The sequence below is a fragment of the Denticeps clupeoides genome, chromosome 1 (assembly GCF_900700375.1).
Source record: "Denticeps clupeoides chromosome 1, fDenClu1.1, whole genome shotgun sequence".
In the NCBI taxonomy this organism is placed as follows: Eukaryota; Metazoa; Chordata; class Actinopteri; order Clupeiformes; family Denticipitidae; genus Denticeps; species Denticeps clupeoides.
The window spans coordinates 28,071,923-28,093,165 of NC_041707.1; the positions used below are offsets into that span (position 1 = coordinate 28,071,923).

General features: G+C 41.0%; 1 protein-coding gene across 5 annotated transcripts in view; it reads left to right on the plus strand.

Moving 5' to 3' along the window:
• The window catches only part of daam1a (dishevelled associated activator of morphogenesis 1a), a 64,858-nt gene that overhangs the window by 11,876 nt on the left and 31,739 nt on the right, over positions 1 to 21,243 (plus strand). For all 5 annotated transcript variants that reach the window (XR_003750848.1, XM_028992188.1, XM_028992214.1 and 2 more), the window contains 13 exons: positions 1,094 to 1,232; positions 4,687 to 4,881; positions 9,152 to 9,262; positions 9,436 to 9,539; positions 9,704 to 9,770; positions 9,844 to 9,961; positions 11,426 to 11,564; positions 12,903 to 12,961; positions 13,407 to 13,594; positions 13,685 to 13,975; positions 14,131 to 14,238; positions 20,066 to 20,163; positions 21,088 to 21,172. Coding sequence is in view for 4 of the 5 variants with exons in the window: in XM_028992188.1 (XP_028848021.1) it covers positions 1,094 to 1,232; positions 4,687 to 4,881; positions 9,152 to 9,262; positions 9,436 to 9,539; positions 9,704 to 9,770; positions 9,844 to 9,961; positions 11,426 to 11,564; positions 12,903 to 12,961; positions 13,407 to 13,594; positions 13,685 to 13,975; positions 14,131 to 14,238; positions 20,066 to 20,163; positions 21,088 to 21,172 (1,702 nt within the window). In the remaining variant the exon portion in view is untranslated. The remainder of the gene's footprint in view (positions 1 to 1,093; positions 1,233 to 4,686; positions 4,882 to 9,151; positions 9,263 to 9,435; positions 9,540 to 9,703; positions 9,771 to 9,843; positions 9,962 to 11,425; positions 11,565 to 12,902; positions 12,962 to 13,406; positions 13,595 to 13,684; positions 13,976 to 14,130; positions 14,239 to 20,065; positions 20,164 to 21,087; positions 21,173 to 21,243) is intronic.

Consider the following 21,243-nt stretch of genomic DNA (forward strand, 5'->3'; position numbering starts at 1 on the left):
ACAGAGAAGAGGGAGATGGAGGGACCAGGTGAGCAGTACTGGAGGCTCGGAGTAAACAAGGTGCAGTGCGAGGTATAATAAGGGCTGTGTGCAGCTACTGGGAGCCAGTGGAGGGAACGTAGCAGAGGGGTGGTGTGGGAGAATTTGGATTTGGGATATGGGCAAGAGTGACATTTTGGGCAAAAAGTTTGATATTAAATTTACATTTACAGCATTTATCAGACACCCTTATCCAGAGTGACTTACAATCAGTAGTTACAGGGACAGTCTACATGGAGCAATTTATGGTTAAGTGTCTTGCTCAGGGACACAATGGTAGTAAGTGGAATTTTAACCTGGGTCTTTTGGTTCATAGGTGAGTGTGTTACCCACTAAGCTACTACCACCTACTACCACACAAGCTCTATCAGCTCATTGTACTGGCAAATAGTATGAATAAGGTTTTTATATTTGAAGAATAAAATGAATGACTTAACACTGAACACAGAAAAACAGTTGGTGCCTGACTATTTTTGTATTGAATATTGAAAATTAAATGTAGTGAAAACTGTTATCCTCGAACAAATAATAAAAAAAAAAATCAAGCCACAAAGTTGGCAAAATGTACTCACCCCTATGTTCAAATGTTTGGGTGCTCATCTCTTCTTTTTCTTGGTCTACTTTTGTTCTGTGCACCGCGTGTTGTGCTGTGTTTCACAATGACAATCACTTCACTTTCACTTTTTTCACTATTACTTTCAAATGGTGTACAATCCTCCCTCCCTACTCAGGCAGACAAACTCATTTGGCAACATGTCCCAAACCATGAGGCTTGGTTTCTCATTTCTTGGTTTATGAAACCCTGCATGCTAGATGTTTAGCCAACTTCCTTTTTCCATTATTTTACCATTCATCCATTTAGCCTAAGTTTAGTATTGCTAATGCTTGTTATTCTTTTTCAGACACAGACATTCTTGACAATTTTACTTCAATTGTCCTAAAATCAAAACATCAAAAAATTGTTACATTGCATTTAAAAATTTTGTTGCCAAAATGTCAAGTGCCAAGAGGGTTAGCTAGTAGTACATGTATGTTTCTGTCCTGTCATCTCCAGTTTTGTGACGAGCTTCATAGAACATGATGGTCTAACCTGCATTTTGAACTTCCTGCGTAATATGGGCAATGAAACTGTGGATTCCCAAATACATACCTCGGTCATAGGTTGCATCAAAGCACTGATGAACAACTCCCAGGTACATTTAAGTGCTGTTATTCCTGGCCTGTACACTGATTTTTCCAGCTTTGTTATTTGTTTGAAACTTTAAAAAGACCATTCCTATTCTCTACTACTGAATAATATTTTTAATTGTACAAAAATGTGTGTGCAATCAGCCATAACATTATGACCATGTAAAAGTGAAAAGATGTATTTGAAAAATTGCGCATGTGCATTTTCAGCTACTTTGACATGATTGCTAGATGGCTGGCTCTTGTAAAAGAGACTTGCAACAATGAAACACAGTCACATCTTTGTATTTTATTTAATGAAAAAAGAAAATAAATTAACAAGGGTCTAAAAACATCAAGCTATTATCCCCACTGCCTTTGACCTCTTAAGTCTGTTCAAAGGCCAATTTGAACAGAAATGTTTTTAGCTAAATGAGTAGGTGGACTCATCTGATGTTAGCGCAAGACCATTCTAAAGACTTGGTGCTACAGACTGAAAAACTCATTCACCATGTGTCTTAAGCCATGTACATGGAATGACTAAAAGACCCTGCTGCCCAAACCTAAGTATCTGACATGCTGAATAATGTTTTAAGGACTAATCTAATATTAAATTATATACTAGACCAGCAGAATATAAATAAAACAAATTAATATATAGAGAACAGTTTGAGTACTGAACCCTATGACTTATGAAGTGTCATTATCAGTTGTGAACACCTGCTGAAAAAACCCTAGAAAAAAGTCCTTGAGTCATATGAAAATGGACCCTTCTCAGTCTGCATAATATTTTATTCTACATTGATCAAAAATGATACAAAAAAGCAGTATTTAATTGACATTAAATAAAATGGGGGAAAAAGTCTGTGCAAAAAATTAGGGTACCCCTGTATTTTTGCTGATTTGAATGTAAGTAACTGCTCAATACTAAATACTTATCTTGTTAAACCTTGGACTTCATAGCCAGCTTTGTGACAGATTGTGATGTCCCCTAGTGCTGTGTCTATTCATTCTGCATTTGAAGAAAATAAAACCACTAAACAAAGTTGAGTCATGGCAACTGGACTTTCTTTCTTTAATGTAGAGACGTTTCATTCTGCATCCACAGAACTTCTGAGGGAAGTTGGCTTGTGAACAGAACAATCTGAGGGAAGTTGGCTTGTGCCAACACATTTATCCTCCAGGTTGGTTTCACCTCAATCCCGCATTGAATAGGCTCGTTACGTGGAACAAAGGCGAGGGGGGGGGTAGATGTGACAGTCACGCCCTGGCAGCTCCTCCTACCCCCATTGAGCGGGTCGTTAAATGTGGCCAACCTGCTGAACATGTGAATTGGGCCTGATTTTTCCGGGAATGGAAGAAAGGTTGGACATAGGTTAACCATCTAGCCTACCTGGACTGTGCGTTTATTGTTGGGACTGATAGAAAGCTGGACATAGAAGTTTACAGAAAACCCACACTGACCAATATCTACTGTTTGACTCACATCACCCACTACAACACAAACTAGGAGTAATCAGGACCCTGTACCATAGAGCAGAGAACATTCCCACCACCACAGAAGCCAGAATTAAGGAAGACAGGCATCTGAAGATGGCCCTCAAACCTGTGGATATCCCAAGTGGGCCTTTAACAAGGCATGATCTTCCTTCAAGAAATGGACCACAGAACAAGATAAGATAAACCGTTATTAGTCCCACAAGTGGGAAATTGCACTTGTCACGGCAGAAAGTGGACAGAAGCAGAAGGTAATAGAATCACAAAATGTGTGTGGTCAGCTGTTAGGTCTTTGTTATAGAGTCTGACAGCGGTTGGAAGAAAAGACCTTCTGAACCTCTCCTTCCCACATCGTGGGTGCAGTAGCCTGCCACTGAAGGAGCTGTCAGTACTGTCATAGTTTCCTGCATGGGGTGGGAGATGTTGTCCAACAGGGATGACAGCTTAGCCACCATTCTCCTGTCACTCACCACCTCCACTGGGTCCAAAGGGCATCCTAGATCAGAGCTGGCCTTCCGGATCAGCCTGTTCAGCCTCTTCCTGTCCCCAGCGGAGATGCTGCTACCCCAGCAGACCACACCGTGAAAGATGGCTGATGCCACTACAGAGTCATAAAAAGTCTTCAGGAGTGGCCCCTGTACTCCAAAAGACCTGAGCCTCCACAGCAGGTACAGCCTGCTCTGCCCTTTTTTATAAAGTGCATTAGTGTTATGAGTCCAGTCCAGTTTTTTGTTCAGGTGAACACCAAGGTACTTGTAGCTCTCCACTGCCTCAATGGCCATACCCTGGATGTCCAGTGGTTGCAGTGGAGGATGTTTGTGCCTGCGGAAGTCTACCACCAGCTCTTTGGTTTTTCCAGTGTTGATCTGGAGGTAGTTCTGCTGGCACCAGTCCTTAAAGTCCCTTGTCAGTTCTATGTACTCCCTGAATCCCTATGAACAACCTGAATCCCAGGGACAACGGAATAACCTGGTCCTTCCATACATGGCTGGTGTGTCCAAAAGACTGAAAAGGATTTTCGGGAAACACCACATACCGGTCCATTTCAAACCTGCCAACACTCTGAGACAGAGACTGGTCCATCCCAAAGACCGGACACCAAAACAGAAGAAGAGCAATGTAGTGTATGCTGTCCAGTGCGGTGAAATGTGCTCTGAGCTGTACACCGGGGAAACCAAACAGCTGCTACACAGGAGGATGGCCCAGCACAGAAGGAGCAACACCTCAGGGCCAAAATCAGCTGTGTACCTTCACCTCAAGGACAAAGGACACACATTTTTGGACGGGAATGTTTAAATATTGGACAGAGAAGATAGGTGGTTTGAGAGAGGAGTGAGGGATGCTTTGCATGTGCAAATCAACAAACCCTCACTCAACAGAGAAGGAGGCTTCAGACACAACCTCTATCTCCTACCTATATCGCTGCCCTTTCTTCCACTCCCGGGAAAATCAGGCCCAATTCACACATTCACCAGGTTGGCCACATTTAACGTCCTGCTTAATTGGGGTAGGAGGAAATGCCAGGGCGGGGCTGTCACATAACGGGGCTGTCACGTAACAAACCTATAAGGTGGGATTGAGGTGAAACCTACCTGGAGGATAAATTTGTGGGCATAAGCCAACTTCCCTCAGATTGACAAATTTCTGTTGATGCAGAATGAAACGTTTCTTTCTTAAAAAAAAGAAAGTCCAGTTGCCATGACTCAACTTTCAGACATATTCACCTGGATGACTGAGAACCTAATCACTAAACATTCATACAATTTTTTTTTGTCATTCTGGTGTCAGTTCTTTATTACATACCTGTCCCTAGACCTGGGGTGTACCACAGATATCACAGTATATTTTAAGAGCTCAAGTAGAATCTATGCTTGAGTCAGGACAGTATAGGCAGGTGATAATGTTATGGCTGATATAAGTAGAAACAATACACTGTTTCAGTAAATGCTAAGCTGTTGTAGATAAACATTACTGTTCTTGCAGGGCCGAGCTCATGTTCTTGCTCATGCAGAGAGCATCAACATAATTGCACAGAGTCTGTCCACCGAGAACCTCAAAACTAAAGTGGCAGTGCTTGAGATCCTGGGCGCTGTGTGCCTCGTACCTGACGGCCACAAGAAGATACTGAAGTCCATGCTGCATTATCAAAGCTATGCCAGTGAAAGAACACGATTCCAGGTTGGTGTGAATTTACACTTTGACACCCCAAATGCCCAAATCAAATACAGTATGTCTCAAGTGAAAGTAAAGTGAAAGTCATTGTGATACACAGCAGCACAGCACACGGTGCACACAGTGAAATTTGTCCCCTGCATTTAACCCATCACCTTGTGTGAGCAGTGGGCAGCCATGACAGGCCCCTGGGGAGCAGTGTGTGGGGACGGTGCTTTGCTCAGTGGCACCTTGTCGGATCGGGATCAGAACCTTCTGATTACGGGGCCGTTTCCTTAACCACTAGGCCATCACTGCCTCAATGGGCTTTGACAGGCTCTACACTTGACATCCCCACTCTTGACCAATCTGCACACAATGAAAAACAAGAAAAAAAGAAAGGAAGAAACATTGGGAAGGAGTGATACAGAGAGGGACCCCCCTTCCAGGGTATAGTGAGCCTGCAATTGGTGTCAGTGCAGGCTTGGTGATGATTTGTGCAGAGCAGATTATGGTCGAGTGTCATGGTGAAGATAAATAGAAATGGAGATGGTTGATCTGCCGTGGCTACCCCTAATAGGAGCAGAATTAAAATACCTCGAAAGCTTTCACCGAAAGCTGTAAGATCATTTGGCTTTTCTGAAAGAAAGATACCAAATACCTACCCATTTTTACTCATTAATGTACACACAGCACCACATATTGACAGAAAAACACTGAATTGTTGACATTCTTTTCAGATTTATTAACAAAGAAAAATGGAAATATCACATGGTCCTAAGTATTCAGATCCTTTGCTCAGTATTTATTAAAAGCACCCTATTGATTAATACAGCCATGAGTCTTTTTGGGAAAGATGCTACAAGTTTTTCACACCTGGAGTTGGGGATCCTCTGCCATTCCTCCTTGCAAATCTTCTCTAGTTCTGGCAGGTTGGATGTAATGTTGGTGGACATCCATTTTAGGTCTCTGCAGAGATGCTCATTTGGGATTAAGTCAGGGCTCTGGCTGGGCCATTAAACAGTCACAGAGTTGTTGTGAAGCCACTCATTTGTTATATTAGCTATGTGCTTAGGTTCATTGTCTTGGTGTAAGGTAAACCTTCTGCCCAGTCTGAGGTCCTGAGCACTCTGGAGAAGGTTTTTGTCCACGATATCCTTGTAGTTGGACTCATTCATCTTTCCCTCAATTGCAACCATTTTTTCTGTCCCTGCAGTTGCCAACACCTCCACAGTATGATGCTGCCACCACCATGCTTCACTGTTGGGACTGTGTCGGTTTTCTTCACACATAACACTTTGAATTAAGGCCAAAATGTTCTTTCTTGGACTCATCAGAGCAGAGAATCTTATTTTTCACCATCTTGGAGTCATTTTTTTAGCAAACTCCATGCAGGCTTTCATGTATCTTGCACTGAGGAGAAGCTTCCAATGGACCACTCTGCCATAAAGCCCAGAGGGCGTCAGTTATGGTTGACTTTCTACATCTCCCGACTACATCTCTAGAGCTCAGCCACAGTGATCTATGGCTTCTTCTATACCTCTCTCACCAAGGCTCTTCATCCCCGATAGCTCAGGATTGCCGAGCGGCCAGCTCTAGGAAGAGTTCTGGTCACCTTAAATGCAGATTTTTTTGTGACCTTGGCCAGATCTGTGCCTTGCCACAATTCTGTCTCTGAGCTCTTCAGACAGTTCCATTGACTCCATGATTCTCATTTGCTATTACATGACATGCATTGTGAGCTGTAAGGTATTAGATAGACAGGTGTGTGGCTTTCCTAATCAAGTCCAATAAGTATAATCAAACACAGCTGAACTTGAAGGTGTAGAACATCCCAAAGATGATCAAAAGACATGACAGTACCTGAGTTAAACATTTGAGTGTTACAGCAAAGGGTCTGAATAAGGACCATGTGAAATTTCAATAATTCTATGTTAATAAATCGGCAAAAATGTCAACAATTCTGTATTCTTCTGTTAATATGGGTTGCTGTGTGTATTATTTTTGCAAATGGCTGCAATATAACAAAGAGAAAATTTTAATGGGGTCTGAATACTTTCCGTACCCACTGTACATATAGAAACAATCTGGCAGTGGAGTGTTAATGCGGATATAAATAAATGTACTACGGATATTGTCACATTTGCGGATGTTAAAGAGCAATGAGTGTGATTACAGAGACTGGATCTGCACCTGATTCAGGGTCCAAATAGCCAGAGGGAGAAAGCTGTTCCTCATTCTCTTTGTTTTGTCTTTAAGGGAGCAGAAGCACCTTCCTGACCTTTAAAGGAGAAAAGACTCCATTGTTTGGATGACAGTGATCTCAATGCAAAACAAGTGCAGGTGTAAACATTTTTAAAAAGACTGACTTTCTTCACCAGAGTGAATGGCAGGCCCATGGCAGGTTGTCAGTGATGTTAACACCCAGATGCCAGAAGCCCTCCACTCTCTCAACTGCCATTCCACTGATGTAGAGGGGCTGGTACAGTGAGGACATCAAGGGGCTTAAGACACAGCCCTGTGGAGAGAAAAATAGAGGGTTTATATATACATACATACACATAACATATTAACCAGAACAACTCATCGTTTGCAAAGATTCAAAATTTCCAAAACATTATTATTGTATAGTAATGTTTTCAATTAACATTTAACTATATAAATTGCATGGGACATGTGCAACACACATTAAAATAAAACACATGCACCTGCACATGACACATGGGATACAAAGGGGGAAGGGTAGCATCAGGCTCATTCTGTCTCCTCTCTAGCAAAAATTAAAAAATTATAAATATGCATGAGCCATGAGCACCAGTATTACCAGCGACAATGTATGCGATGTAAAAAGCCAAATAAAGTTGCCCAATTACACTAAGGTGACATAAATTACAAATACGTAGTAATTTCAGTACTATGCACAACTTTTAAGTGTACTTTGGTCACTTTATCTATCACTTCTGCTACTTAAAGATGATTAATAATTCATCAGCACCAGGCTACATCACCACTATTATCCATTCTTCCCTTAACACTGGAATCATTCCATCATCTCTGAAAATTGCTTCAGTTATTCCAATTCTCAAAAGGCCTGGTGCAGATCTGAATAATTTTGAAAAATCTTCATCCACTTCCCATTTGTTTCAAAAATCCTTTACAAAACTCCACTCACACCTCAATAACCATAATTTGGATCATGGTTCTCCTCTAGTTTTCTCATTCAGTATAATTTCATTCCGATCTCAAATTAATTACATCACCTGCATATTTTTATCTACTTACCATTAACTGACTTTGTCCCTTCCTTACTCTCCATGCTGCTGCCATACTTGTCGATAGCCCCATCTCCTCCTGGATTGATTATTGCAATTCTCTTGGTTTTTGGTTTCCATAAACTCCACCTTCATCAGAATTTTGCTGCCCGGGTCATAACTCGTACTCCCTCAAGAAAACACATCACCCCTGTTCTCCAACAGCTTCATTGGTTGCCAATAGAAGCTAAGATAAATTGTAAAAATGTACATCCTTTAAGTACATCCATAACCTGCTCCTCCTCCAGGGCAGTGGTGGCCTAGCGGTTAAGGAAGCGACCCCATAATCAGAAGGTTGCTGGTTTGAATCCCGATCCACCATGGTGCCACTGAGGTGCCAGTGAGGTGCCACAAAAGCACTGTCCCCACACACTGCTCACTGCGCCTGTCATGGCTGCCCACTGCTCACTAATGGTGATGGGTTAAATGCAGAGGACAAATTTCACTGTGTACACCATGTGCTGTGCATCACAAGTGACAATCACTTTCACTTTTTTTTTCTTTGTGACCTGCTACATATCAGCACTGCTTCCCGCCCTCTCATCTTTAACCATTACATTTACATTTGCAGCATTTATCAGACGCCCTTATCCAGAGCAACTTACAATCAGTAGTCTTGCTCAGGGACACAATGGTATTAAGTGGGATTTGAACCTGGGTCTCCTGGTTCATAGGCGAGAGTGTTACCGACTAGGCTACTACCACCCCATATTAAGAATACCATGAGCACCCTAATACCCTAACCCTGTTTTAAAATAGGTTTGCATAAATGAAAATGCACCTGTCACTGTGTCTAGAGACATGACCAAAATTAAGCTCATGATATTGTTTTGAATACAACAGTTGAACTTTGCATCTTTTTTAATGAGGTTCTGTATGTGAGGCATGCAGCATTAATATTCATGAAATGGACACATGTATGGAGTAGACCAACACTGGATTTAGCTGTTCTCTAAATGCTCTGTCTTTGTCTCTATTGTGTTCAGACTCTTCTCAATGACCTGGACAGGAGTACAGTGCGCTACCGTGATGAAGTCAGCCTCAAAACAGCCATCATGTCCTTCATCAATGCTGTGCTCAGCCAGGGAGCTGGTGAGGTGAGACCCTCCTCTATCTCACCCAGACTATTGTTTTTTATGGTTTTTAACCAGAATCAACTCAGAATTCCAAACGGATCAGGGAGGTTTTTCATCTCTAGAAGTTAACAGAAGCAAAACTATGTTTTTTAATTTCACTGCTGTCTCTCTATTCTGCCTCTATTCCTGAACAGACAAGTCTGGATTTCCGAAGTCACTTGCGCTATGAGTTCCTGATGTTAGGCATTCAACCAATAATTGACAAATTACGCTTTCATCAAAATGCAACTTTAGAAAGGTTAGTTTCCCCACAACTATGACATGATGCAATGAGTTTGATTCATAATATTCATAAAACATTTACACATTTACTTAAAATTGCTCAATAATAGGATACTGAAATAGAGCCACAAAGCATAAATTAAATTCTTTTAGCTAAGCTTAATTTTTTCTTTCTCTCAGGCATTTGGATTTCTTTGAAATGCTTAGAAATGAGGACGAACTGAGTTTGGCTAAGCGGTTTGAATCTGTAAGTAATTTTTGATGTTTAAATGAATGCTTCAATCATATCAGTGTGTGCTATTTATGGGGGATTAATACAGGTGCACATAGACACAAAGAGTGCCAGTCAGATGTTTGAGCTCATAAGGAAGAGGATATTTTTGACTGAAGCCCACCCACACTTCATGTCCATCTTGCAGCATTGTCTGCTCATGCCCTGTGAGTAACATGAATCATTGTATGAATTAGTAAATTTGGTTTAAATGGAAATATAGAAAATGATAGATTTATACTTTTTTTAAACCTGTGTTTACCAGTTGACGTGTAAAGTTGACCCTTCAAGCTGTCCTCATTTTATTATTTACACCATTTAGCAGAACCCTCTTATCCAGTGACTTAAAACCAGAAACTCTGGTGGTAAATGTTAATTGTCTTGCTAACTACACTAGTTAGTGAGATTTGATCCTGTGACTTTGTGCACTGTTTAAAAAAAGGTTAGCAAAATTTAAGGCAACTGGCTTTAAGCTCAACTTAACTTTCACTGCAGACACATATCATCAAAACACATACAACACCTAATTCCTCTGATCAGGTGGAAGAACCTGTAGAGTAAAGAATTGGTAAAATGTTACAGAATGAAACATAACCAAGCTGATAAAGAAGTAGTCTTATTTTTGACTGTGCCACTACACATCCCCATGAAACAGCATGGTAGGTCATCTGACAATGTACTAAGTATATGAGCATATAGCACCGTCTTCCACGCATGGCTTGTGTGTTGCTATGCAGCAAAAAAAAGAAAAAGCTTTACAACAAAAATCAACTTTACAACACCAAAATTAGCCTTACATGTCAGCTATTTACACATATTATATAGACATAACATTATATATCATATCATAACATATACTTGTAGCTCAATGTTTACGTGCTGACTTTATAAATTAGACAAGCCTTGCCTTGGTCGTCAAAGTCACTTCACTGGCCATTTTGGACATGTTAATATAATTTATATCTAAAAGTTCAGGCAACTTATTTGCAAACTTTTACTTACTGTTACTTTTACTTACCTTAGCTAATAAAATGTTTACATACCTCCATATGTAAATACATCATGATGCTGCCATGTACAAATTTAACAGTAGGGGTGATTATTAAACAGGTTATGATCAAGGCCTGATTTCCTCATACACATTATTTTGCATTGTGGCTATATAGTTTAATCTTAGTTTATTATAGGATTAGAGACTCATCCCAAAAGATATTCTTGTGCCTTTTAGGGACAAATGGCTTCCATCTGGCCGTCTTCTGTACATTTTCATCTGCATCGAAGCGCTGGATCTCACTCAGAGTCAACATTGGCTTCATGATTACTTTATTGACCAAACACCTGAAAATGTAGTCTTAATCTGTTCAATCTGGCTTGGTTTTCACTGTGACCCACACCAGCAGCGTTTGGACCATATATGGGCATCTGTGTGCAATCTGTGTGTAGATTGAGTCTGAGACATGAAATAAGGAGAACTTGAAAAGGTCTGAAAAAGTTTCATATGCAATGTGGTTACAGAGCTGTAAGAATTCCCTTTAATATTTGAAAAATTTGGAACACATGGTACTGTTGTTATACACTTTTAAGGCTGTTGTTCACCTGTGTGTTTTTCTACTATGTATTGTACCCCACAGACAAGCGTAGTTGCAACACTATTCAGTACTGGCTTCTCCTTGATCGCATCATCCAACAGATAATTCTACAGAATGACAAAGGACATGATCTAGATGTAGCACCTCTGGAGAACTTCAATGTAAAGAATGTGGTGCGGATGTGAGTTTTATTTTTAAATCTTTTTTTATGCTGTAAAATGCTGATAATGTAACTGGATCACTGACCCCATTCTCATCACCCCCACTCTATAATTCATGTTTTAAGCTTTTAAGCCACCTAAACCAGTCTGTTGATTCCTCTGGGATTTCAGCAAAAAAGTATCTTCTGATTATAATCTGCCTAAAACAGGTTCAGAATCAGTTATTCAGTTTTCATTGAACTCAGCACATTCAAATGAAACTTCTGTAAATTCTGTACTATAGAGTGCACCTCTATATAGGCTGCACCTACAAATTTTTTTAAGAAAAAATAAATTGTACATAAATAAGCTGCACTTATCTATAAACCACAGATGTCCTTTTTGAAACATTAGATTTTATTATTTTTATTTTAAATTAAATAAATGCCGATAATATCAACAACAACATACATACCGCAAATGTTTTTTTCAAAACAATGCTTTTAACGCTCTGTCCTGCCTGGAGCGTGCGGTGCACTTCCCGAGCCAGGATTATGTAGCAGCTCTAGGCTAAATGAGGCTGATGTACATGGAGCTCCGGAGGCAGGCAGACACAAACCAAACACCCCTACACACATTTACAAGACATAAGCACACACACACACTCAACGTTACTTGTAGGATTGGCACACATTGCACTGGCAAAGATGCGGATGAGAAGGTGTTCACTCTCTTCTTCACCCTCTTCCACCTTTTGACCAAGAACTCCCCTCTTGGTGTCTCGAGGTATAAGGGGCAGTGGTGGCCTAGCGGTTAAGGAAGCGACCCTGTAATCAGAAGGTTGCCGGTTCGAATCCCGAGCCGCCAAGGTGCCACTGAGGTGCCACTGAGCAAAGCACCGTCCCCACACACTGCTCCCCGGGCGCTGGTCATGGCTGCCCACTGCTCACTAAGGGTGATGGGTTAAATGCAGAGGACAAATTTCACTGTGTGCACCGTGTGCTGTGCTGCTGTGTATCACATGTGACAATCACTTCACAATTAAAGTCACATGTGAGTTTGCCAAACAGTTTAATTGGTCCACTGTGACCTGTTTTGTAATTTCACTGGTCTGATATGACATGGTTAAATGTGTTTTGGTGGCAGGAAGCTAGTTGGTCTATATAAATTCATAAATTAGCCGCATTGTTGTAAAAGCAACAGTTCTTAATGTGTGAAAAAAGTAACTTCTTATAGTCCAGAATTCACAGTAGTCCAAATCCCACAGCTCTGGTTCACAGACTGGTCGTATAAAGTGATTTTAGGATGTTCAAAGTGGCTGCGAGGAGCACAGAACAAGTAGCATCTTGCCTTCATTTTCATTCAATTCATCTCACCAGGCTTGTTAATGAGAATGAGGTGAAACAGTGGAAGGAGCAGGCGGAGAAATTACGGAAAGGTACAGCTTCTGCACACATGTATACACCTTCGGCTACACAAACACTGGTGGGCCAGTGTTAGCCTAGTAAGTAAGGAAACAGAGCTGTAATCGAAAGGTTGGCTGTTCGAATCCCAAACCGCAAAGTTGTCAATGAACAAGGTACCATCTTAATGCACTTTCGTGGCTGCCCACTGCTCACTAAGGTGATGGGTTACATGCAGAGGACACATTTTTTTCTGCTGTGTGCTGGAGTGTTTCACATCGACAATCACTTCACTTCACAGGTAATTTGCATGATTATAATCTACGAACATTAGATAGTAATTAGCCACTATCAATAGTAATTCAGGCCTGAATCTGTACCCTTAATAATTCTTTAAAAGCTTAGATTAATGCACCCAGATTCTGACCTAGCATTAAAACACAGAGTCAGTATTTACAGTAAGCACATTGTCTTTGGCAGAGCAACAGGATGTGCAGCAGAAACTGGAGAAGAGAGAGCGTGAATGTGAGGCCAAAACGCTAGAGAAGGAGGAGATGATGCAGACACTAAACAAAATGAAAGACAAGCTGGAAAAGGAAAGCAATGAACACAAGATGGTGAAACAGCAGCTGGCCGAGCTGTCAGCGACACTGCAGGAGCTCAGTACTGTATGTTTACTATGTGTTCCCAATGTTGACAGCTGGAATACATACTTCTATCTAAAGTTATGAAACTTTATTTAAAAATTCTCTGTATAGAGACCGAGCACCACTGTGCCAGGGGGTCCACCTCTTTTGATCCATGGTGGTCCAGTCATGCCCCCTCTATCCCAGGCAGGCGTGCCACCACCTCCACCTCCCCCTCCCCCTCCTGCTAGCAGGCATCCCCCTCCTCCGCCTCCACCTGGTGGACCCCCACCACCACCTGGCATGCTTCATTTTGGTGATTCCCTGCCTCCTGGTGGTCCTTTGGGTGTGGTGGTGAAGAAAAAAAACATCCCCCAATCTTCCAACCCCCTCAAGTCCTTCAACTGGTCCAAACTGGCAGAGGTAAGTTACAGGACTGCCCTCTGCAACCTCATTGACAGAACTCATTAATGGTTTATACATTTTATTCTGTTTGCAAATTTGATAGTTTTCTTGTTCTGTTTTATACACATTAATGGCAATTGAGTTTCTGTTAATTTTGGTATGGTGCTTTGCAGAACAAGTTAGAGGGAACAATATGGTCAGAAGTGGATGACATCAGGGTTTTCAAAGTACTCAACCTGGAAGAAATTGAGCAAACATTCTCAGCTTATCAGAGACAGCAGGTACAGCATGATATAGGTGTCGTAGCAAACCATCTCAAAAAGGTTCCTTCTGGACAGGATGACAGTTGTAAAACAAAAATTCTTTATAACAAAACGAGTACAACACAAACAACAAGAAAAATATATGGCTTCACTTCTGCTTTCCCTTTTTTCACACATACAGAAAACCTTTTTTTTTCCCCCTTTCAGCCTGCCATTCCACCCTTCCTGTCCCAAAGTATACTGGGATATGTAGTTCAAACAAACTTCATATTAACAATGAACAATGTGTATGTTCAGAGCCTACTTTCTAACATTGTGTCTCTGAGTAAGACACTTAAACCTGAGTTATTCAAGGGCGACTGTCCCTGAAACTACTGATTGTAAGTTGTACTGGATAAGGGTATCTGCTAAATGCCATGAATATAACAACAACAACAACAACATTTATTTCTTATATAGCCCAAAATCACATACAGTATGTCTCAATGGGCTTTGACAGGCCCTACAGTTGACACCCCCCACACTTGACCCTTCTGCACACAAGGAAAAACACACACAAAAAAACTCTAGGAGAGAGAAAAAAAGAGAGGAAGAAACCTTGGGAAGGAGTGATACAGGAGTGATACTTAATGATAAGTCCTACGGTTGTAGGGTTGGAGAAGTCCAGGATGAATTCAGTGTCATGGTCTAGATTACGTGTCCATAATGATGTTACTGGTCCATTTGAAGATCCCTGAAGCTGTAGTTGTAACGGTGGTGGTGGCTGTGGTGACCCTCTGGTTTGTTTCATGTTTTGTCCTTGTAAAGCAGTTGTCAGGAACCAGGATTTATTTGCTGGTCTGATCACTGGGGTCTGCCAGTAGTCTGGGCGCTTGGTTCCGTGTCTCGGAGAAAAACAAACAGAAGCAGTGGCAGATGGTTGCACTGTATGACCGATACTGAAATATGTGGTTATAGTGGTATATTGGTGCTACAGTGGCCCGGTACCCTTTGGTACCAGTAGTGCCCCCGCACCCATTGATCGAAGGGGGCGTGGCGGTTCGTAAGGAACCAAAAGTTCACTCAGGTACTGTGGGGCGAGACCATTTAGAGCTTTATAGGTTAAAAGTAGGATTTTGTAGTCAATCCTAAATTTGATGGGTAACCAGTGCAGTGATTGTAAGACTGGGGTGATGTGGTCAAATTTCCTGGTTCTGGTTAGAACTCTGGCTGCAGCATTCTGTACTAGCTGGAGTTTACTCATATAAATGTGTATAGAGTTCAAAAAAATTAAAGAGTAACTCACAAGACAAGGAAAGTATTGTGGGAATGTTTACATTTTTGACAATGTGAAGGCAGAATGAAACATTCGCACAAAAAGACAATTTGTCACGCCATGTGATGAGATGAATGAGGCACAAACGCTCAAAGAAAAAAAAAAAGTGACAAAAAAAGGGTTTTTAATCATAGAAAAGAAAACAGCATGATGTCTGTAAACATACAAATATAGCAAAAACAAAAAAGCAGCATAACATTACGATCTAAACAGAACCATGCAGGACAAGGTAGTATGTGAGAAACCACACAATTGAAAAAACAAAACAATAAGAAAACGAAAAATTTTATTTTTACACTTAAACAGTGGTTTGTGCTTAGTCTGTTCTGTAGTCTGTTCTGAAAACAATCCGGTTTAGAAACTAAAATACACAGAGAGCGCCAGGGGCTTACACTGGGCAGTAGGGATGGGTGGATTGATCCAAAATATCAATACTATTGATATTGAACTATACCAACTATTGAAGTTGGTATCAGTATCGGGTCGAAACTAGCACAATGGGATTGGTATTTTCACTCTTCAACTTTAATTAGCATGTTCCATCTGAAAGTAAATGTGCTGGTGGATATGTGAATTTGGGGCAAATGTGAAGTTGAACAGGTAGCTATTAGGATGATCTAAAATGGTACCCAAGAACTACTTCTTCCACCTGTTACAGTATGCAAAATATGACTGTAGGAATGCGTAGGCGCTCTTTGACTCAGTTTACAACAAGTTTACAAAGTGTAAGCAGAGTCATGTGTGGAGCTTGGATTATGTTGCTGAATCAAATCTAAGACACAGTTTTAACTGTAACACAGTTTTATATACTGTAGGTCTTAGCTGCCCCCTAATAGTGTATCTGAAGTGTCTTTCCAAAATTCAGCCTTGATGCTTTAATTATTGTACACTGCATCCCTGTAGACATACAAAGCATTTTTTATAAACCCACCTATTTAAAACAGACCCACTACAGCTGAGTCGCGCCACATACCTTACCACTCTAAAAACAGATCATTACTATCAAGGATAACTATAATACATTTACATTTACAGCATTTATCAGACGCCCTTATCCAGACCGACTTACAATCAGTAGTTACAGGGACAGTCCCCCCTGGAGACACTCAGGGTTAAGTGTCTTGCTCAGTGACGCAATGGTAGTAAGTGGGATTTGAACCTGGGGCTTCTGGTTTATAGATGAGTGTGTTATCCACTAGGCTACTACCACCCTCTAGGGAAGTCATGAACACTGTCCTTAACTGTGGTCGGCTGGCCACTCTTGGGCAGCGTCACCACTTACCATTTGTGGATAATTGTTCTCACTGTGGTTTGCTGGAGTCACAAAGCTTTAGAAATGGCTATATATAACTTTTTCCAGACTTTGTCGCCGCTGTAGAAGGGGCGGAGTCACAGATTTTTAACCACTGTCCGGATTGGGCACAGGTGATGTCCAGGTACAGTCAATCCTGACATTTGGACATCGTGCCATATATCTTTTTCATTCCAGTACAATTCAACTTTATTTATATAGCATGTAAAAATAACAACATTAAACAATAAAATTAACAGAAACAAAAGTCGGGTTTGACTATAGAGAAGGCCTTGTCCCCCCTGGATTTAAGTCTCGAGTTGGAGATGGATCTCATACCTCAGAGCCTCTGCCATTGTATACATTTTTAATGTATACATTAAAATGTATTCTAAAATGCACTGGGAGCCAAACACGCTCAAATTGGGATGATGTGATCATGCTTTATACTGTAAGCAGGAAATTGCAGAGTGATTAATTCCAGTTTAAAGTGTCTTACAGTAGTCTAGCCACAAAGATGTAAAAGCATGAACAACCTGTTCAAAAGTTTTAAAAGATAAAAAAAGGTTTCACTTGTTAAAAACCTAAAAGCTAAATTTAACAGCAGCATTCAATTGCTTGTCAAATTTAAACACACTGTCCATAGTGACTACAAAGTTGGTGACACAGGACTTGATTATCAAAAGGACTTAAATCCATTTGGCGGTCTCTGGTCACAAAGATAATAACCTCTGTTATGCCCTTATTAAGACATAGACAGTTGTGGGCCAACCAAGCCTTAACGTCACTGAATCAGTGGTATAAGGGGGCTGAATTAATATTTGCGGAGTGGCAGGTAAATCTGACAGTCATCAGTATAGAGATTATATTGTATGCCTTGGTTCTTAAAGATAAGGATAAGAGGGAAGAGGTACATTGCAAAAAGAACAGGTGCCAGAATTGAACCCTGGGGGACTCCACAGTGGAGAGGCGTAGAGGGCAAGTTGGGGCCCCCCAGACTGACAGAGCATGGTAAGGCCTAACCCATTACAGAACTGTTCCCCTGACACCAACACAGTTTTCCAAGCAGTTTAAAAGACTTGCATGGTCCTCTCTTGTCAAAGGCATCAGTTAAGGCTAGAAGCTTTGTAGCCTGATTGGAAGATATGAAAAATAGATTCTGCTTTAAAAAAAGACCTGCTCAAGGTCTTTCAAGATATTTCCAAAATCTTCTCCATTAGGGGAAGCTTGGAGATAGTTTGATAGCCTATAGTTTGATACCTCTGAAATGCCCAGAGGTATTACAGTAGCTACCCCTCCACCACAGCCGGTAGTTCTCAGTCTGTTTATAAAAGTGTTTGGAAAAAGGCACTGGACTAACCCGTATTAATCAATGTTCCATGATGAGCAGAAAATCCAAGCTCTGCTCTGAGAAGTAATCCTCAAGAATAAAAGTATTGATGTATAAAAGTGTTACGTCCCCAGTCTAGGGTCAGGGACATAACAAATGGGACATAAGAGTATCAACTCCAAAACGTCGCAACAACACTTAAGGTTAATACTTTATTACAACAAGGACATTTAAACAACAAACACACACAAAACAGGTCTGGGCAGTCTAAGTCTTGTCTTCTGGTCATAATCCTTCACCAACAACATTCTTCTCTCACACCAACATTCTATCTTCACCAACAACGTCCCCTTTTCTTCCTCATACCACCTTCTCCTCTCTTCACCAACATTCCTCCCTCTCTTCACCAACATTCCTCCTCTTGCCCCAAAGCAGCCGCCATTTTGAGTCCTCTTCCCTATTACAGCCTACCAATCATGGCAGGAAGTGGGAGGAGTCCAATCATGGGCTGATGGGGAGCCACCCTGCAACACTACAGAGAGAGACACAGAAAGAGAGAGAGACACACACAAACACAACAGAAAAAACCCATAGTCTGCCACGGGACATCACAAAAGTCTTTAAAATAAGTCCAGTGAGGGCGTGGAGTGCAGCATTCCACCTCACTGTGCAGCCTTGCCATGAAATTTGTTTATTAAAAACCAAAACGTGATGTTATTTCCTCACATTTAATCTTTTTATTATATCTCGGTTTCTATTCCCTGTATCTCCCATCCAGTTGCACAGACCTCCACAATACACAACACAGCATTAATTAGATTTCAGGAGACTTGTGATGGCAATTTTTGGATTCACTTTCTTTATAATGAAGTGGAAAAGAAAACTGAATGTGTGGTTGACAAACATGGACAACATGAAATAGGTTTGACTAAAAGAAAATGTTTTTATCTGTTCTGCTAGGTACATGTACTATATTGACTGGGTTAAATGGAATTGCATTACTAAAAAGATGAAAATACAATTTTCATCGACTAAAACTAGTCTAAAATGTTATCCGTACAGAGTAAAATGTAACAAAGCATGTCTCAATAAAATTCTTACTTGAGTGCCGTCTCTACAGACAAGACATATAAGACTTCAAACAGGACACACAAGACGTACTAGTGTAACAATACCAAAAATACAACTTTTTACTTTCATAATTAGTTAGCGTTAACTAAAAGTAGACTAATGAATTGTAATTTCAAGCTTAATGTTTCAGAAATATTTTTAGATCCACTTTATTTCTGTTAAGGTCTGATTTTGAGGGTTCCATGTTCTGGTCCAGAGTTTTATGTTGTTGTTGTCTATGTTGTCTGTAATTGTCCTGATTTTGTTCAGTTGTTTAAGTTAGCCTATTAAGTAATTGGTCGTTTTCCACCTTGTATCTGCATGTGAATGTGAAGTGATTGTCATTGTGAAGCACTGCAGCACTGCTCATGGTACATACCAAGATGTGCATTTAACCAATCATCTTAGTGAGCAGTGAGCAGCCATGAAAGGTTACTGGGGAGCAGTGTGTGGGGATGACACTTTGCTCAGTGCCACCTCAGTGACACATTGGTGGGTCTGGATTTGATCCGGCAACCTTTCTAATATGGGTTCATTTCCTTACCCACAAGGCCATAACTGCCCCATGTGTTGTGTTGTTATTAAATCCCCTTTTCTTAGTTATGCGATTGCATGTGCTTTTTCCCTGCCCTGCCCTGCCTTGCGATTGTCAATTTCACACTAAATGAAACCCTCACTGACAAAAGCAATATTTTAATAGAAACAAATCATACTAAATCTTCCCTTTGTGATCAATGAAAAATAAATGCATCATTCTAACTGTCTTTGGACTAACTGTTCCCTTGATGTTTTCCTGTAGAAAGATTCTGAAGATGACACAGTGACTTCAAAAAAAGTTAAAGAGCTCTCAGTCATTGATGGCCGTCGGGCCCAAAACTGCAACATCCTATTGTCCCGGTGAGTCAACCTAATATGCTTTGTTTTGCGTTTTCCATATTCCATTTCCTTCTATCTTTGAAAACATGACCCCATTACATTACTAAATTAAATATCTACTTTCACTGTTTTTAAATGTTGGGTGAGGTGATGATTTAGGCGGAGTTCAAAAGAAGGACAGGTTTGGGAACAAAGGTGACCTTCCTCCTCAGTGCAATGCTAGCCTGCATTTCTGATAGTCACAGATGTGTGATAAGGATCTCACAGGCAGTCCAATAATCTTGGACACGCTGACAGTGCTCTGTAGCCGGATTCTGTGCTGAATGCTGGTGGAATGAACCAGTAGATGATAAAAAGGGTGGTAGTGGCCTATAGGGTGGTAGTGGCCTAGTGGTTAACACACTCGCCTATGAACCAGAAGACCCAGGTTCAAATCCCACTTACTACCATTGTGTCCCTGAGCATGACACTTAACCCTAAGTTGCTCCAGGGGGACTGTCCCTGTAATTACTGATTGTAAGTCGCTCTGGATAAGGGCGTAAATGTAAATGTAAAAAATTATATGGCACTCTGTGTGAAGGACTGATGAAAAGGAATTGAACTTCCTAATGAGGTACTGCTGCTTATGATCCTTCCTGAGAATCTCCTGTGAGTTGGAGAAGAATTTCAGCAGGTAGTCCAAGCTGCCCACATATTTATACTCCTCAACAAAGAGTGGTATGTGGTAACTGCTGCAGTCAGTCCCCTCTGCTTGTTGGTGAAGGTCACCACCATCTCCTTGATTTGCTAACGTTCAATTCAAGACATGAGCTGTCCCACTAGTCCACAACTCCTGTAGAACCGGACCATGGTTTACGTGAGGGGCCTGACATCAGATACAGGACTGTGTCATCAGCGTACTTCACCAGATGACAGTTGGACTCTCTGTGACTTGTTTTCTGTCAGCTTGAAACTCTCAAATGATGAAATCCGGAGAGCCATTCTTACCATGGATGAACAGGAGGACATTCCAAAGGACATGCTAGAGCAGGTAGGTTCGCTAATGTCTGACTGGCATCACTGCCTACATCTACAACTGACAAAAATCTGTGGACAAAGGTT